This window comes from Antechinus flavipes, chromosome 6, assembly GCF_016432865.1.
Source record: "Antechinus flavipes isolate AdamAnt ecotype Samford, QLD, Australia chromosome 6, AdamAnt_v2, whole genome shotgun sequence".
Taxonomy (NCBI): Eukaryota; Metazoa; Chordata; class Mammalia; order Dasyuromorphia; family Dasyuridae; genus Antechinus; species Antechinus flavipes.
Window position 1 is genome coordinate 12,933,387 of NC_067403.1, and position 15,195 is coordinate 12,948,581.

The 15,195-nt window shown below is 34.6% G+C and overlaps 1 protein-coding gene across 1 annotated transcript in view; it reads right to left on the bottom strand.

Moving 5' to 3' along the window:
• The window catches only part of ADGRA3 (adhesion G protein-coupled receptor A3), a 125,093-nt gene that overhangs the window by 10,241 nt on the left and 99,657 nt on the right, over positions 1-15,195 (bottom strand). The window contains exon 15 of the mRNA XM_051966285.1: positions 803-927. Within this exon, the coding sequence (XP_051822245.1) occupies positions 803-927 (125 nt within the window). The remainder of the gene's footprint in view (positions 1-802; positions 928-15,195) is intronic.

Sequence of the window (15,195 nt, forward strand, 5' to 3'; positions counted from 1 at the left end):
TTATTTTTATTATAGTCTATAAAATCACAAATGTATTTGTCTGGTAATTTGTCTTGACATTTAGTTATATAAGCACAAAAAACCCATACACATCAATAATACAAACTTTTAAAATGACATTTAGAAAAGAAAAAAAAAATCTTAATATCTAGAGTCGTATCTTGCCTCAAATAGCATTTTTTTCTATAGACTTCATAATTCTAGTGATTTTTAACAACTTAGTAAAAGGCTTCTAACTGTATATAAAAAATAACTTCTTTGCTTCTGTCACCCCCCCCCCACACACACACATTTTTCATCTCCTTCAGATGTGAAGAGACAGCAGCAAACCAAAGCGGACACCAAAAATCCTTATTTAACAAACAATATTTACTGTTTACTGCTATTATCTTTAGAGACAAGTTAATTGTCAGGCAATATCCTATCACTTCAGCTATCAATAAGCATTCAATACTCAATTCCCAACCATGTGGTTAAATGAACTAATGGACCTCAATCATGACAATATAAGCAACAAAATGTTATCTGCTGAGTTTGTTAAAATTCTGGGCATATAAAGTTTGGGCATTTACGTGTGCTACTAAAGACGAGGTGGTTCTCCCAAATATAATGAAGTTTATAATGTGCTTTTGAAGGTAAAAATTTCTGCTGCATTTGCTTTTTATTTAACTTCAAAATTCGGCAAAGGAACAGTAATTTGCATAATATAATGTATTAGCTTCTAACCAAAAAACTTGTATTTGTCAGTCTTGGTTTAAACAAATGTGAAATCATGATTCAATCCACAAATTTTATTTCTTACCTGTGATGATATATATAACTGACATTGATCATTAACAGATTTAAGAGAAGAATTATAGAAGTGGCATATACAACAGGATGTAATAGATCAGCTGACTGGGAATATATTTCAGATCCTGTCAAATCCTAGTGGGGGAAAAAAAAAAAAACAACATTATTCCAGCTACAATTTTCTTAATATTAGCTGCAAGGATTTTTCCAGAAACCTAAATATATTAAGAAAAAAATGTGTTGATATTATGATAATATTTATTTTAGATCTATCCAAGTTTTAGATTTTCTCTCTATTTTATTTAGCTATTCTATGAAGAACTACTTCATAGGCCTTAACACCTATTAAATTAATCTATCATCTCCCAGTTCTTTAATTTGGATAAGAAAGCTATACACACACACACACACACACACACACTATATATAAATGTATGTATATATGAGAAGTACTCATCAAAGAGCAAACTCTCATGAATCATATAGGAAGGTAATATTAAGAAATTTCCTACTTTTTTAACTATCATGTTCCGTTTTTGTCATTTGACTATTTCCTGAATAACATGGTAATTAAAATATAGAAAAGTGGTCCAAAGGACTTCTCTCCATTACGCAGCCCAAAGATGATCCGTATTGTGTCTGTGTTCTTCTCTGATATGATCTCCACATTCTTAGTTATAAAAAGCTTTTCTGTACCTATCAGAATTCTAAAACTTTTCTTTAGGAAACATGACCTTGGGTTATTCAGATATTTCCAGAAATGAAAATCAAATTGGAAGAGAAGGAATAAAAGGATGACAATCTCTTTATAATTCTTGAAACTACAATTTCTGCTGAAATTTTCAATTACTGGAATGTAGAAAGCAAAGAAACTATTCAAAAATCAGGCCTACCATGCCAGTAACCTCCAAATCAGCCAAATGGTCAAAATCAAGAAGATAGAAAGAAGGGGAAAAACCAGCATCAAGTGGTAGTGTACACTTGGAATTAATCAATTAACCAATAAATAGTTATGAAGCATCTACTATATACCAAGTACTGTGCTAAGCATAAGATAGAGAAATATCCCAGGACTATGAGAAAATTATCATGGAAGAGTTTCAGAATTTCAGAGCTGTATTATACAGAATTTTAGAACCTGAAGGGATACTGCAGTTCATCTTGTTCCAACTCCTCAATTTACAGATAGAGAAAAAGAGTGTCAACATAAAGGAAATCAATAATAATATCAGTGAACACTACCCACAGTTATACTCAAATACAAAATGAAAATGGATTTGTGATCTCATTAGTTTGGAAATCTCCAAAAAAAGCTGACCCTTCTTGTGAGATTCTTCTTGACATAACCCCCCAAAAGTTGCCACTGGGGGTCTATACAGACATGCTGAACAACATCAATAAATCATAAAAGCTGGCCATCTCTCACTTTTATGGAAAAACAAGCAAACTGCAGATCTGTAAACTCTTTGCAGAGGAAAACAATGGTCCCACAGTAAGTTAATAAAGAAATCATATTCCACTTTTAGGAATATACCCTAAAAGTCTTATCAAAACAAAGTAAAAAAGCATTATCAATATAAAGATTATATGTAACCCAAAACTACAAAGTAAAATGTTCAACAGAAGGAGAATAGATAGCTAAATTGTGATATTGATGAAATAGAATGCAAGCATGCATTTAAAACTAAAGCATGAAAACTGCAAAAAAAAAAAAAAAACTACTGGAATCTTACAATAAATACTTCCAAATTTCAAAAGCAGCTAGGGAAACAATAGAGTATATCCTAACTTTGCTGTATACGGGATAAAGTGAATGCATATGAATGTTCAAACATATTCTTAACGAAGCCTAAGGATGACTGGAGAATTGTTGATATTTCACACATTTAATTTATATAATGATTCACTTGGACTGAAAAGAGATGACAAAACACCCTCTCGTCCTCCCTTCTTCGCAGTAGTAAGAAACTGTAGGTATTTCAAAACTATTTTCAGTTGACAGGTTAGTTTTACTAAACTACCATTTACCCAGGATTCCTCCTTCCCAATCCCACCTGCCTTGTTTGTTATTCTTTGTTACACACAGGGAGAAGTTTTCTGGATACAATACATTTGAAAATAAAGACAATACTATTTAAGTGAATTTTTTCCCATTAACAGGCACTCTTCCCACTTCATTTCCCCCCCAAAATAGTGGGCAAAATCTGGTAACAAATATGCAAAACAATTTCCCATCCAGGGCATGTCCAATAATGTAGGCTTTATTCTGAACTTAGACTCTATCTCCGTTCTGTGAAGAAGTGGGTAACATTTTTCATCTTCAATCTTCTGGAATTGCAATTGGTCATTTCATTAATGAGAGTTCTTAGATCTCTCAAAGTTGTTCATTTATACAAAGCTATCGTAATATAAATTTTCTCCTGGATCAGCTCATTTCATTCTGCATCACTTTATGCAAGTCTTCCCAGATGTCTCTAAAATCATCCCCTTGGTTTTTCTGTCATTGTTAATGTCACGATAGTATTCTATGACATCCACATGTCCACACATATCTTCTTTTATAAATCTGAAAGGTAATTTCCTTCACGTTCCTCTAATTTGTTTATGAGGGGACTTTCGTACATAACATATCGTTTGGAGCTTATCTTGTTACATAATGTAATCTAAAGCTAATTTCTGCTTCACTGTTTTTTAGTTTTTCCAAGTTTTTAATGAATAATAAGATTTTTTTTCTTATTTAACAACTTTACATTAATAGCCAAAACAATACCCATGAAATAGCTCATTCAACAACTTTTTGAAGACATTCTTTACATATCTGAGGAATAATTGTAGGGACTTGGGGAGGCAATCAAGGTGGAGGGACTTGCCCAGGATCACATGGCTAGTGTCTGAGGGAAGATTTAAATTCAGGTTCGTCTGACTTGAGTGCTGATGCTCTAATTTACTCCCAATCTAGTTAATCCTAATGGACTAATTTCAACTTTAACATTATGATCTGAAAAAAGAATTTCTTTCAGAGGATCAGAGGTTCTTGGCTAAAAGAGATCTCAGGGATCACCTACTTCAAATGCTTTTATGTATAGATGTAGAAATTTTAATCAGAAAAAAAAAAGTAACTTGCCCAATATATCACAGGGAGTAAATGGCAAAATTGTTATTTGAACCCATGCGGATTAGGTCTTTCAAATCTAATGGAGATTACTCCAGCTCCTATGCACTTTTTAAGATTAAACAAGTTTACTTCTCCTATAATTTAAAAAAGAAAATTTTAAATGGATTTTGACAATGCATAGCTATCAGAACAGAATTCAGTTAAAGTGCCAGACATTTGGAAATAGGTAAAAAAAAAGAAAATTAAATATTTTATTATCAGTAAAATATTAAAAGTGCCTTCTTTCAAGACCTTTGTTTCAATTCACAGAATTCTGGGTGAAAATTCTGGGTGAAAAACCATCACATAACAGAGAAAAATCCTCAAAAATAGTATCATCAACTTTTATGCAACTTTTTGGAAAAGCTTGAATTTCTTTCTTTTGGTATTTTATTGGATATTTGATTTTATCTTTTTGGTCACTTCCCATATCAATGCAAATTCCAATCCTTTTATATATCCTGCATAACTTTTGTTCTTATCTTTGACAAAAAGTTGGAAACTTGCCATAACCAATGTAGAAAGTAACAGTTGGGAAGGATAATATCCATCTCCCCATACATCATAGCACATGATAACAAAACATAGGTGGTTTTATTAGTAAGAGTCAATAAGAAAAATTCAAAATGGCAAAGTAAGTGACAGGAGGAGAGAATAATAAAATTTAAGGAGGAAAAACTTTAAAATGCTATGAAACAGTTACATGAGACGGTGTGATCATGAAACGGGCAATTAAAAAAATTCTTAGGGCTTCACTGAAAAAAATCAACAACACTGAGTAAAAGAAATTTAGACCACCTCAAACAAATCAACGGATTATCTAAAGTAATGATTCTTGATTCATTCAGGTTCCTCCAAACTATCTGGCACACAGGAGGCAATGTGATATGGGGGAAAGGATAATGAACTTGGGATCTCTGTTCAAGGTCCAGCTGCACTAGGTAATAGTTACATGAGCTTGGGCAAGTTCCTGGGCTTCAACGCCTTCATCTAAAAACTAAGAGGGAACCTTGAAGACCTGCCAAATGGCCTCTAGGGTTATGTCTAGTCTGAAATCTGGGACCCTATCACCTATGCTTACCTTGAAGTGTGTATTTCTAAGTGTCCATGACTTCATTACTATGGATGCTCCCTTAATCAATGTACCTAATTGCATGTCCATCATGCCTTCTGGCTCTATGTAACTCTTGTCCGTGGGCTCTTTTATTTACACTTTAAGCTCCTGCATAACTTTCATCCCTGTAGCTCCAGAGTTTAGCAGAGGAACTAGAACATGCTTATTATATCTGAAAAGGAAATTCAATCCACCCAGAAGCTAGAAGATTTCCTCGAGTCCTCCTCAAAAACAGAGACTGCCCAACTGCTTTTCTCCTCACTTTCCTGCTGAGGCGGCGGGTGGGGCCACAGAGAGTGCTGGGCTGCAGTCAGAAGACCCGAGAGCCCCAATCCAGGTCCCCTGCCTGAGACACTTCCTAGTGGTGCACCACTTTCCCTCCCATATGCTTCAGTTTCCTCATCTGCAGAATGGACATAACAGCACTCACCTCCCAGAACCAAGTGAGGTAAAATATATAAAACAATACTGTTTAGCACAGGGGCGGGCACTGTCTTGGCACAATACCATTGTTAATTCCTTTCCCTTCCCCTGCTTCTAAGCACATACATCATAACTAATCTCCTTGGTAATCCTTCCTAAATAGAAGTTGCCTACTTAGGTTGTTCATGTTTCTTTTGGGTTCTCTGTCATTTCAGTGCCTTTGGGAGCATGAATTCTGAGATTTTCAGATAGAACGGACTCCCGGCTATACAGCAGAACCCCAGAAAAAGATTCTGCAGCTCCACAGAGCTTGAAACACTTTAGCGTGCTGTCCAACATCTCCAACAAGCCAGCCTAACTCCCTTTCTCTTCTGGAAAGTGCTGGCCCACATCCCAAATAAATCAGCCTGATGCCGTTCCTCCTACTCAATTTCAGGGCTGCTTCATCGCTCATCTTCAGCGTTTGTCCAAGGTTCTCGCACTGACAGCTTAATTTGACATGCTGTCTGTCTAGCTTCATGTCAGTGTTCCTTCTACTCTGTTTCTCCAGTATAGATGGTGAGACTAATCTCTTTTACCTTCCTGTGATTTTTGTTAAGCCTGTTATTATTCTAGTGTCTAATGTCATTAATGTGATAACACCTGCAAATGGGCACACTGGAAAACCTCACCATCAATCTTTTATTTGAAGGCTAAAATGTGTTCTTTCATATTTTTAATTCCCTTTTTTTTTTAGTTTTCAACATCTACTTTTAAAGATTTTGATTCCCATTTTTTTCCCTTTCTTTCCTTCCCTCTCCCCTTCCCCAAAACAGCAAGCAATCTGATATAGGCTATCCACGCACAACCATATTAAACATATTTCCACACTTGTCATGCGCAAAAGAATCGGAACAAAAGAGAAAAATTATGAGACAGAAAAACAAAGGTGAAAATAGTCTGTTTCAATCCACACTCAGACTCCACAGTTCTTTCTCTGGGTGTAGATAGTACCTTCCATCATGAGTCTTTTGGAATTGTCCTAGATCATAAAATAGACATTTCCTAAGATAATGACTGGTGAAGAGCTCTGGCAAACATTTATCTTTCTGGTTAACATACTAATTGATGTAAATACTCAGAAGCTTGTTTAAAAATTTTCCCTCTATTCCATCTGCTATGGAATCTTACACAATTTTCATGCACCCATTCTGAAAAAGACTTTGCCTGAAGAGGTACTTTAAGGATGTATTTTGCTCTCAGTCAAATATTCTTTTGTAATAAACAAACACTAACCAGAGGAGTTAGGATATTCCTCATCAGCCAAACGACCATGAAGATAAGCTGTGTTGTAGAAAAATGGACTGATTATAAAAGCCTTCCTGTTTTCTTTTTGGATTTACATTAAAAAGAATTTGTTCAACATGCATATATACCATCCTAGTGAAATTCTGACAGCAATGAATGTATGAATGAATGAAAGTAAGCATATAGGTCATTTGCCAACATCTTCTTGGGCACCCATTTCCTTTATATTTTCAGCAAAACATCAGGATCCTTTTCTAGTTTTTTTAAAAAAAAATGCTTCCTGTAGACTTTATGTCAATCTGATTTTTTTCATCCAAAATCCAGCTGTTCTTCCTGACCACATTGCCTTAAGTGCAAAAACCACTTCTTCCTATGGTTGCTGAGTTGGGTATAAAAGGGTTAATTGGCCAATCTACTGCTTTTGTTAATGAGACTACATCACGATAAAATAAGAGCAGATCTGTTTTATTTCAGATCTGTTTGTTGTTCTCCTAGTTTCATAAGTCAAGAAGGTGGATTTCATGCCCAACCTTCTAGAGGTCCATTTTCTCTTAAATTGCTTTTTGTTTCTTCATCATACAAGTTTTCTTTTTTTTTTTTTAATCTTTTGGCATTTCTCCTTATAGCATTCTACAAATGATCTTAGTACTTTAATACTGCAACCAGCTGCCATGTCTCTTTGCTTTGTGAGGAGACTGAATATTTGCTACCTAGGATGGTTTCTGGGATCTTTTAGTGAATATTTTATATTATAATGAGTCAACATTCTAACTTCTATATATTTCCCTTTTTCTTTTCCTCCATTGGCTGTCACTATCTAAACAGGTCAGCCTAATTGAAGTTGCTTCAATTGTTACCAATACCTTTTCCTTTCTTTATCCTTCTAATTTAGTGTTTGCTTTGACCTTTTATTAAACATTTTCTAATATAATTAGGCACAGTTTCCCCTAAATTCTTAAGCCTATTATATAATAATAAGATTAATTTCAGGTGGAATACAGGTTTTCAAAAATTCTATCATGCAGAGTAAACACTATGTATATCTTATTTGAGGCACAACCCTGCTAAGTGTAGAAAGGTTCCTCAGAACAAGCTTGGCCACAGGTTTGTTGTTGCTTTTTTTCCCCACACTAACTCCTGAAATAGTTACAAAAACAAAATAAGCTTTATTTCAATTTGGTTCACTTGCCCAAATATCACATTTTATTCATATTTGGGATCTCTGATTATTTTAAATAGAGTAAAAAATGAGAATTGGATTCCATAAGAATAAGGGGGAAAAAAATCTCTTCACCTTAAACATGGTCATATTGCCTTGTATTGCTTGCAATCAATACAGTGAGCTACTAGATAATATCAATTGCATAGGAAAAATAAAAAAATCCAAGACCCTGAAAAGATCCTCCACATAACATCAACATAAACCTGACCTTGACAACCTGAATGTAAAGGTAGGCAAAGGTAGGCTAAAGAAAACTAAGTTGGAAAATATGGATTTCAAAGGCCTATAAACTATGCTGCTACTTTATACTTAAGTATTATGAATTGTCTCTTCAAAAATAATTACAAAACTTGGCAAGCATGTAAGGATACCACTAAAAAATAAAATGTACTATAGATTATTACCAAGAGGAAATAATTGATTATAACATCTTGTAAACTTTCAACAGTTGTCTAATTATATGTCAAAAGTAAACAAAAGTACCTTAACATGGGTTATAAACTGACTGATAAACAGAAAACAGAAGATAATTTTTAAAAGGTTACATTTCAAAGTGAAGAATTGTCATCAATGTAATCGAAGAACTGTCATCAATGTAATCCTCTTCCCTTAGTCCAAAAAAAAAAAAAATGGAAACAATAATTCATATGTTCATTCACGCCCTAAAAAAAGTTAATGGCTAAATTTAATCATTAAAACAACATATAATTGCTGAAGAAAAAAAAAAAAGCAATAAAGGAAATGCCTTCCATAATGGCTTTGATTAAAAGTAGCAGACATAAAAATTTAGAAAGTTAAATAAGAATTGGTGAATACCAAGGAGGAAGCTAGTCATCAAGCAAATAGACATCTTTGAAAATGTAACAAGGACATTGTACCACTGCAATCTTCCTGAACACTAAACTGTAAGAAGCTTTTTCAGATCAAGAATAAAACAGAAGAATTATGTTTCTATGGGTCCAACCAAACTAGAAGAGTTTATGTCCAGGCTAGAGTACTCTTGTCTATCATTTCAGACCAGTCTGGCTAACCAAAGAGATACTCATTATCAAGCAGCTGGTCACCAGGGATTTATTTTCTTCCTGGCCAAAGAAATGGTGAAAATATCCACTTACGGGTAAAGGAATACCATCTAAAAGAAAAAAAAAATAACAATCTCTTTTAGGGGGTTACAGCTGATATAAAGACTACATTGATTCAGAAAACTTGAAAAAAAATGTTAATAAGAACAGTGTTGAGGAAAGAAACCACCATTTATTAAGTACCTTGAAAGGGCCAGACACTATGTTAAGTATTTTACAACCCAGATTCTTAAACTGTGGTTCATGACTCCATATGAGATCTCATAACTAAATGGGGGGTGGGGAGATGATTTATTACCAGTAAATGTTTTATTTTTATACCTCTTTTATATACTTATATACCCAGGTCACACACAAAATTTCTTGGGCAAATAGTGGTCACAAGTGGAAAAACTTTAAAAAACCTTATTTTACAAATAAATTCTCTTTTGATCCACACAACAGTCTTGTGAGGTAGATGCTATTATTATCTACATCCTAGAAATGAGGAAATTGAGGGAGATAAAGGTTCAGTAACTTGTCTGGGTTCACACAGCCAATAAGTATTTAAGACTGAATTGGATAGAACAGTAATGAACTGAACCAGCTACACCCAGCGAAAGAACTCTGGGAGATGACTATGAACCACTACATAGAATTTCCAATCCCTCTATTTTTGTCTACCTGCATTTTTGATTTCATTCACAGGCTAATTGTACAATATTTCAAAGTCTGACTCTTTTTATACAGCAAAATAACTGTATGGACATGTATTCATATATTGTATTTAGCTTATAATTTAACATATTTAACATGTTTTGGTCAACCTGCCATCTGAGGGAAGAGGTTGGGGGGAGGAGGGAAAAAGTTGGAACAAAAGGATTTGCAACTGTCAATGCTGAAAAATTACCTATGCATATGTCTTGTAAATAAAAAGCTATAATTGAAAAAAAAATTTTAAAAAGATAAAAAAAAAACAAAAAACAACAACAACAAAAAAAAAAAAAAACAAAAAAAACTAGCCCTTTACAGATGCATGAACTGGAAAAAAAAAAAAAAAGACTGAATTGGAATTCAAACTTCAAGTCCAGCTTTTATCCATTGTGTTACCTAGCTACCTCAATAAACACTAAGTAAATCTTATCAATGTATAAAAGCTCCTAAAAATGGAAAAAGGCAGGGCATCTATGGCTCTATACAGATTCTATTTATTAAAAACAAAACAGACTAGAAAATCCATAAGATTTGTTTAAACTCTAATGATCAATGGATTTATAATTACTATCTTGTGCTATTTAAATCACTATAACATTCATAACGAAATTAATTATGAAAATCCATAACAATAAAAAAAAGGTAATAATATTCATATAATATTGTTTGCTCACCAGAATAAGAAATAATGATTTACAAACAGGAAAAGAAACCTTAAGACACAAACAGCAGAGAAAGGAAATATGAATTATTTTAAAGTTTGTTTTTCTTTTTCCTGATTCATTTTCTTACTGCATTAGGGAAATGGAGGAAAGACACCTTTTGACATCGATTTTCTCAATAGTAGCAAAAAATTGTGAAATCTACTTTCACAAAGTGAATTCCAAGGTGGGGGGAAAAAAAAAACACTGGACATTATTAAAGATACAAGAAAATGCTCTCTATAGTTATAAAGATTTTTAAAATAGTTACCTTCATTCAACAAATTCAATTCAATAAACATGTGCAGTAGGGCAATGAGCCATATAAATGAAGGTACTGAGAATAGAAAGATAAAAAAAAAAGTCCTAAAAGACATAATTTAAAACAAACAAATTAAAATACGAAGTCAATATGAAAAGGGTGAAAGAGTTCTAAAATAAAGGCTATGAGAAAATTTAGCAAGCTTAACTTCAGCAGGGATAATCAGGGAAAATTTCATTAAGAATCTTAGCAGCTAAAAGATTTTGAAGACAAAAGACTTCAACAGTTAGAGATTAGGAAGACTTCCACTGCAGGTATCAGAAAGGAACCTGCACGAATGCATGGCAGAAGGATAGCTGGGAGAGCCAGAATATTGTATACATGAAAAGAGGTAGACGTCCAGAAGCTAAAGAAGGCAAATGACAATTCTAACCACTAGCGCCATAATGGGTTCAACAATTTTGCTGCTTCAATAATTATGTTGACTTGTGATTTTACCAGAAGGCTATTTTCACCATAGATACAAATTTCAGATTATTATATGTGCCTTCACATCTTGTACTTTTTTTTTTTTCCCCCGCCCATATATACTCATTCCTAAATCCTCCATTAAGTCATAAGGAACTTCTTCTTGAAAAAAGAGGCTATTAGGGGTAGCTAGGTAGTGTAGTAGATAGAGCACTAGCCCTGAAGTCAGGAGGACCTGAGTTCATATCTGGCCTCAGACACTTAATATTTCCTGTGTGACCCTGGGCAAGTCATTTAACCCCAATTGCCTCAGGAAAAAAAAAAAAAAAAGAAAGAAAGAAAAAAGAGGCTATTTTTGTCTTTTCTTTGTATTTCCAGCACTAAACAAAGGGCCTGGCACTGGCAAGCACTCAATAAATGCTGGTTATTTTGACTTGATAAGGGATCTTCCCAATAATTTGGAGGCTTGCTAAATATTTTCAGCATCTCTACACAAAATTCTGTCCTTCTCCATTCCTCCACAGGCCTCTCTGTTAATTAACAATTTTTCCACTTTTCTCCTCCACCTCCCACCTTGGTCTTGTAATAGCTTCTGAGCACACCTGAATAAATTTTCTGCATTCACAATTCCTACCTCTCTCTTATACTCTAGCTCTCACAGTCAGCTACATAAATACCAAACTAAACTAAAACATTTTTATTAAAGAGATTGATTCTTTTGTGGATAGGAATGCATGATTCTATTTTAGTGAATTTTCCATTCAACAGAATTCATCAGAAACTATTTTCTTATATTATGTTAGAATATTGAATATAATTTGCTTAATGAAACCGCATGTCTAAATTATACTTATGAAGAATTTAGAATTTATGAAGAACTTGTGGAAAAATATTTTAAAATGAGAAAAAAACAAAAAGGATTAAATCTCAAAGTTTGAAAATTCTTTTGTAATATTTCTTCAACATTGTGTAAAACTTTTTTATCCTTATGGCTTCAAAACCTTGGTGTTAATTATTTTGGGAAATAATAATTTAATTTTTTTTTTTACACTGGTACTCTTGCTTAAATTATAAGGGATATCTTATATTATCTTCTGATGCTATGGATGGTGTATACTGATGTATATCACTTTGTTGCCTCTGGGTGGCATAGTTATATTTAAGAAAAATTAATATAAATAACAGTTGCTAATGTATTTTAGCTTTAAAGAACAGTGCATTACATACTAAAGAAAGATTAAATGTAAATACATAGGATCAAAGAATGGCCTAGTCCTTCTAGAAAAGGATTAAACTAATTAAAATGATTTGCTTAGAAGTTCAAAAAGAGAAACATTGAATTGATGATATATTAAATGAGAAAAACTCAAGCTATAGTGTATCATGCCAATGTTATTAAAGTTTGAAAAATCTTTTTCAATAGTCCATATTTCATGTTTTGATTTTATTTTATTTTTTATCTATTACACTCCTATGCAAATAGGAAACAATTTGCTGTTTTCTCCAACTATTTCTCTTTCACTATGTTTGCTTTATGGAGATATAGCTGGCCATGTTTAAATCATGTATTTCCTGAGAAAGTTCAATCTCCAAAAAGGAAATGCTTCTCATGACAATTCATGTCTTGTGATTATGAAGCAGTAACACCACTTTCTAAATGTTTTATTTATGGCCCTGCCATGTATAGCATACTAAATACCTCATATTCTTATCATTGATTGGACAAATCAATTCCGGAGGAGAAATGCTTCGTTCTGATCACACCAAAAGTATCACGAAGATGACTTGAGGAACCAATGTGAGTCTTTCGTTCTTATCACTTGTTCCATATATCATTTCCCAACCTGCTTAGGCCAAACAGGGACAAGAAAGCTGGGGTCAAGTTGATACAATTCTCTATTTTTCAAGGCTATGTTTAGGGTGTGTGTGTGTGTGTGTGTGTGTGTGTGTGTGTGTGTGTGTGTGTATGTGTGTATGTGTGTGTGTGTATTTTAAGTGGAAAAAAAATAGAATTTAAGGAAAAAATTATGGCATTTTTGTGCAAAAATTCCTTTCATTTCTTTGCTTAACATTTATTATAGGTCAGAAAGAGGGAATGCTGAATTTAGTCATGGAGATCTCCAGTATCATTCTTCCACTATCTTCAAATCATTCATGTTTAAGAAATACAGGAGGCTCTTGTTAAAAAAAAAAAATTCCTGAATTCCCAACTACTAGATATAGATACAGATACAGATATCTATCTATCTATATATATATCTATACATATATATGTATACTTGTCCAAAAAAACCCTAATTACTGTCACATATATGTATATATATAGACACACACACACGCACTTGTCTACAAAAGCTCTAAGTAATGAAATCTTCTAATAATTATAATGATTTAAAACATATCAACTTTTATTTAGTTGCAAAAGTTTCTTTTTTATTCATTTTAGCATTATTTACCTAAGTAATGGGAACTATCTTCTTTATTCTTCAATATAAAAATGCATTCATGAAGATCAATAAATTAATTATGTAACCAAAAATAGTAATTCAAGAGCTTCAGGGACCATGAATAACCAACAAAAGGCTGAGATCATTATACCATAACCCCCAAAGACCCAAAAGCTCATTTGTGTGTTGCATTACTCTACCTGTAGCTCTTATATAAAAATAACCACTACTGTCTGAATTTCAAAGGGAAACTTATATATTATGCAGCAAAATAGAATCTAGCCTTGGTTTGGCCAAGAATTAACTACAATTTCTAGGAAAATTAAATATGAGTCTCAGTTCTTCCATGTTTAAACTGAAGGCACCAAAACACTGTTATGCGATGACGAGCCAGTAGCCCTGGAAGTTAGGAAGCCTCAGCCTCAGACCTGGGTAAGCATCTCAGTGAGAGGAGGGGCCATTTTATCAGCACAACAAGCGCTGAACAACCACTGCCAAAGAGCAGGCGGGTATGGGAGCCTCAGAGGGGCAGCCGCCTCCAGACCACCTTTTATGATTCCAGCTCAGCCCTCACAGCCGTCACCAGGGGAGAAATCCTTCAGCCTCCCCCAACAAAAAGCCGGCTAGCTGGAACAGGAAAGTTTTCTGAGGAAGCCAGGAGGCCTGGCCAGGCAAGCTGAGCCTCCATCATCTTCCCACCCCTTCTGATGGAGACAGTCCAGGGCCCTGAACCCAAAAGCCTTGGGAATAACAAGGGTTCCAGCCCAAAGGCGATGGCTGCCATCCTGGGGAAGCTCCTGAGGAGATGCACCTTGGCAAGTCTCCTGTAGATGCTGTAGCCGTAGCCAAATCCCTACTTCCAGTCTTCGGCACTATTTAGGGGATCAGCATCAGAACCGGCATAATTTTATCAGTAGAAATGACGTTAGAGAAGAGGCTCTGACATCTGCTTTTCTGCTGACCTCTAAGAACCATGGGACTTTCCCTTCTGATCTGCAGCTAAAACTTCCCTTATTTATCGCCTTCCCCATTAGACTCTGGACAGAGGGAGCATTAACAAATTCTTTACTCTGGCAGTCATTCTAAACAAAGTATAAATAGTTATGGAGGCCTCTGTAAGGCTCAGAGGACAAAGACCACAGCTCAGTGCAGTCCGGAAGTCAACAAGCAAGAAATGCTGGAGACCCCCAGAAGTAATTTCTGTGAGCAGAGACCGCCTCATGGGCGGGAGCTGTAGCCATACTGAGATAGCTTCTTAACGAGGAGCATCTCCTTCTCTGATGGGCCATGCATGTGCCTCACAGACCTTATATAAGCTCAAACGAGGAGAAAGTCGCTCTCTTTAACCTGAGAGTCCACAACAGATTGGGGCAGGATGTGAACACATGGATAAAGGACTTTGAGCTTGCACTTGGCTGTCCTTGAGCCGGTATTTAAGCCGCATCGGCCAGCGATCTCTGAAGACCTCAGGAGGCAAGCTGGGTAAAACTGGTTTAAGCTCTGCAGAAGACAGTGACCAGGGATTTCTCTGAGGACCCGGGAACTAGGAG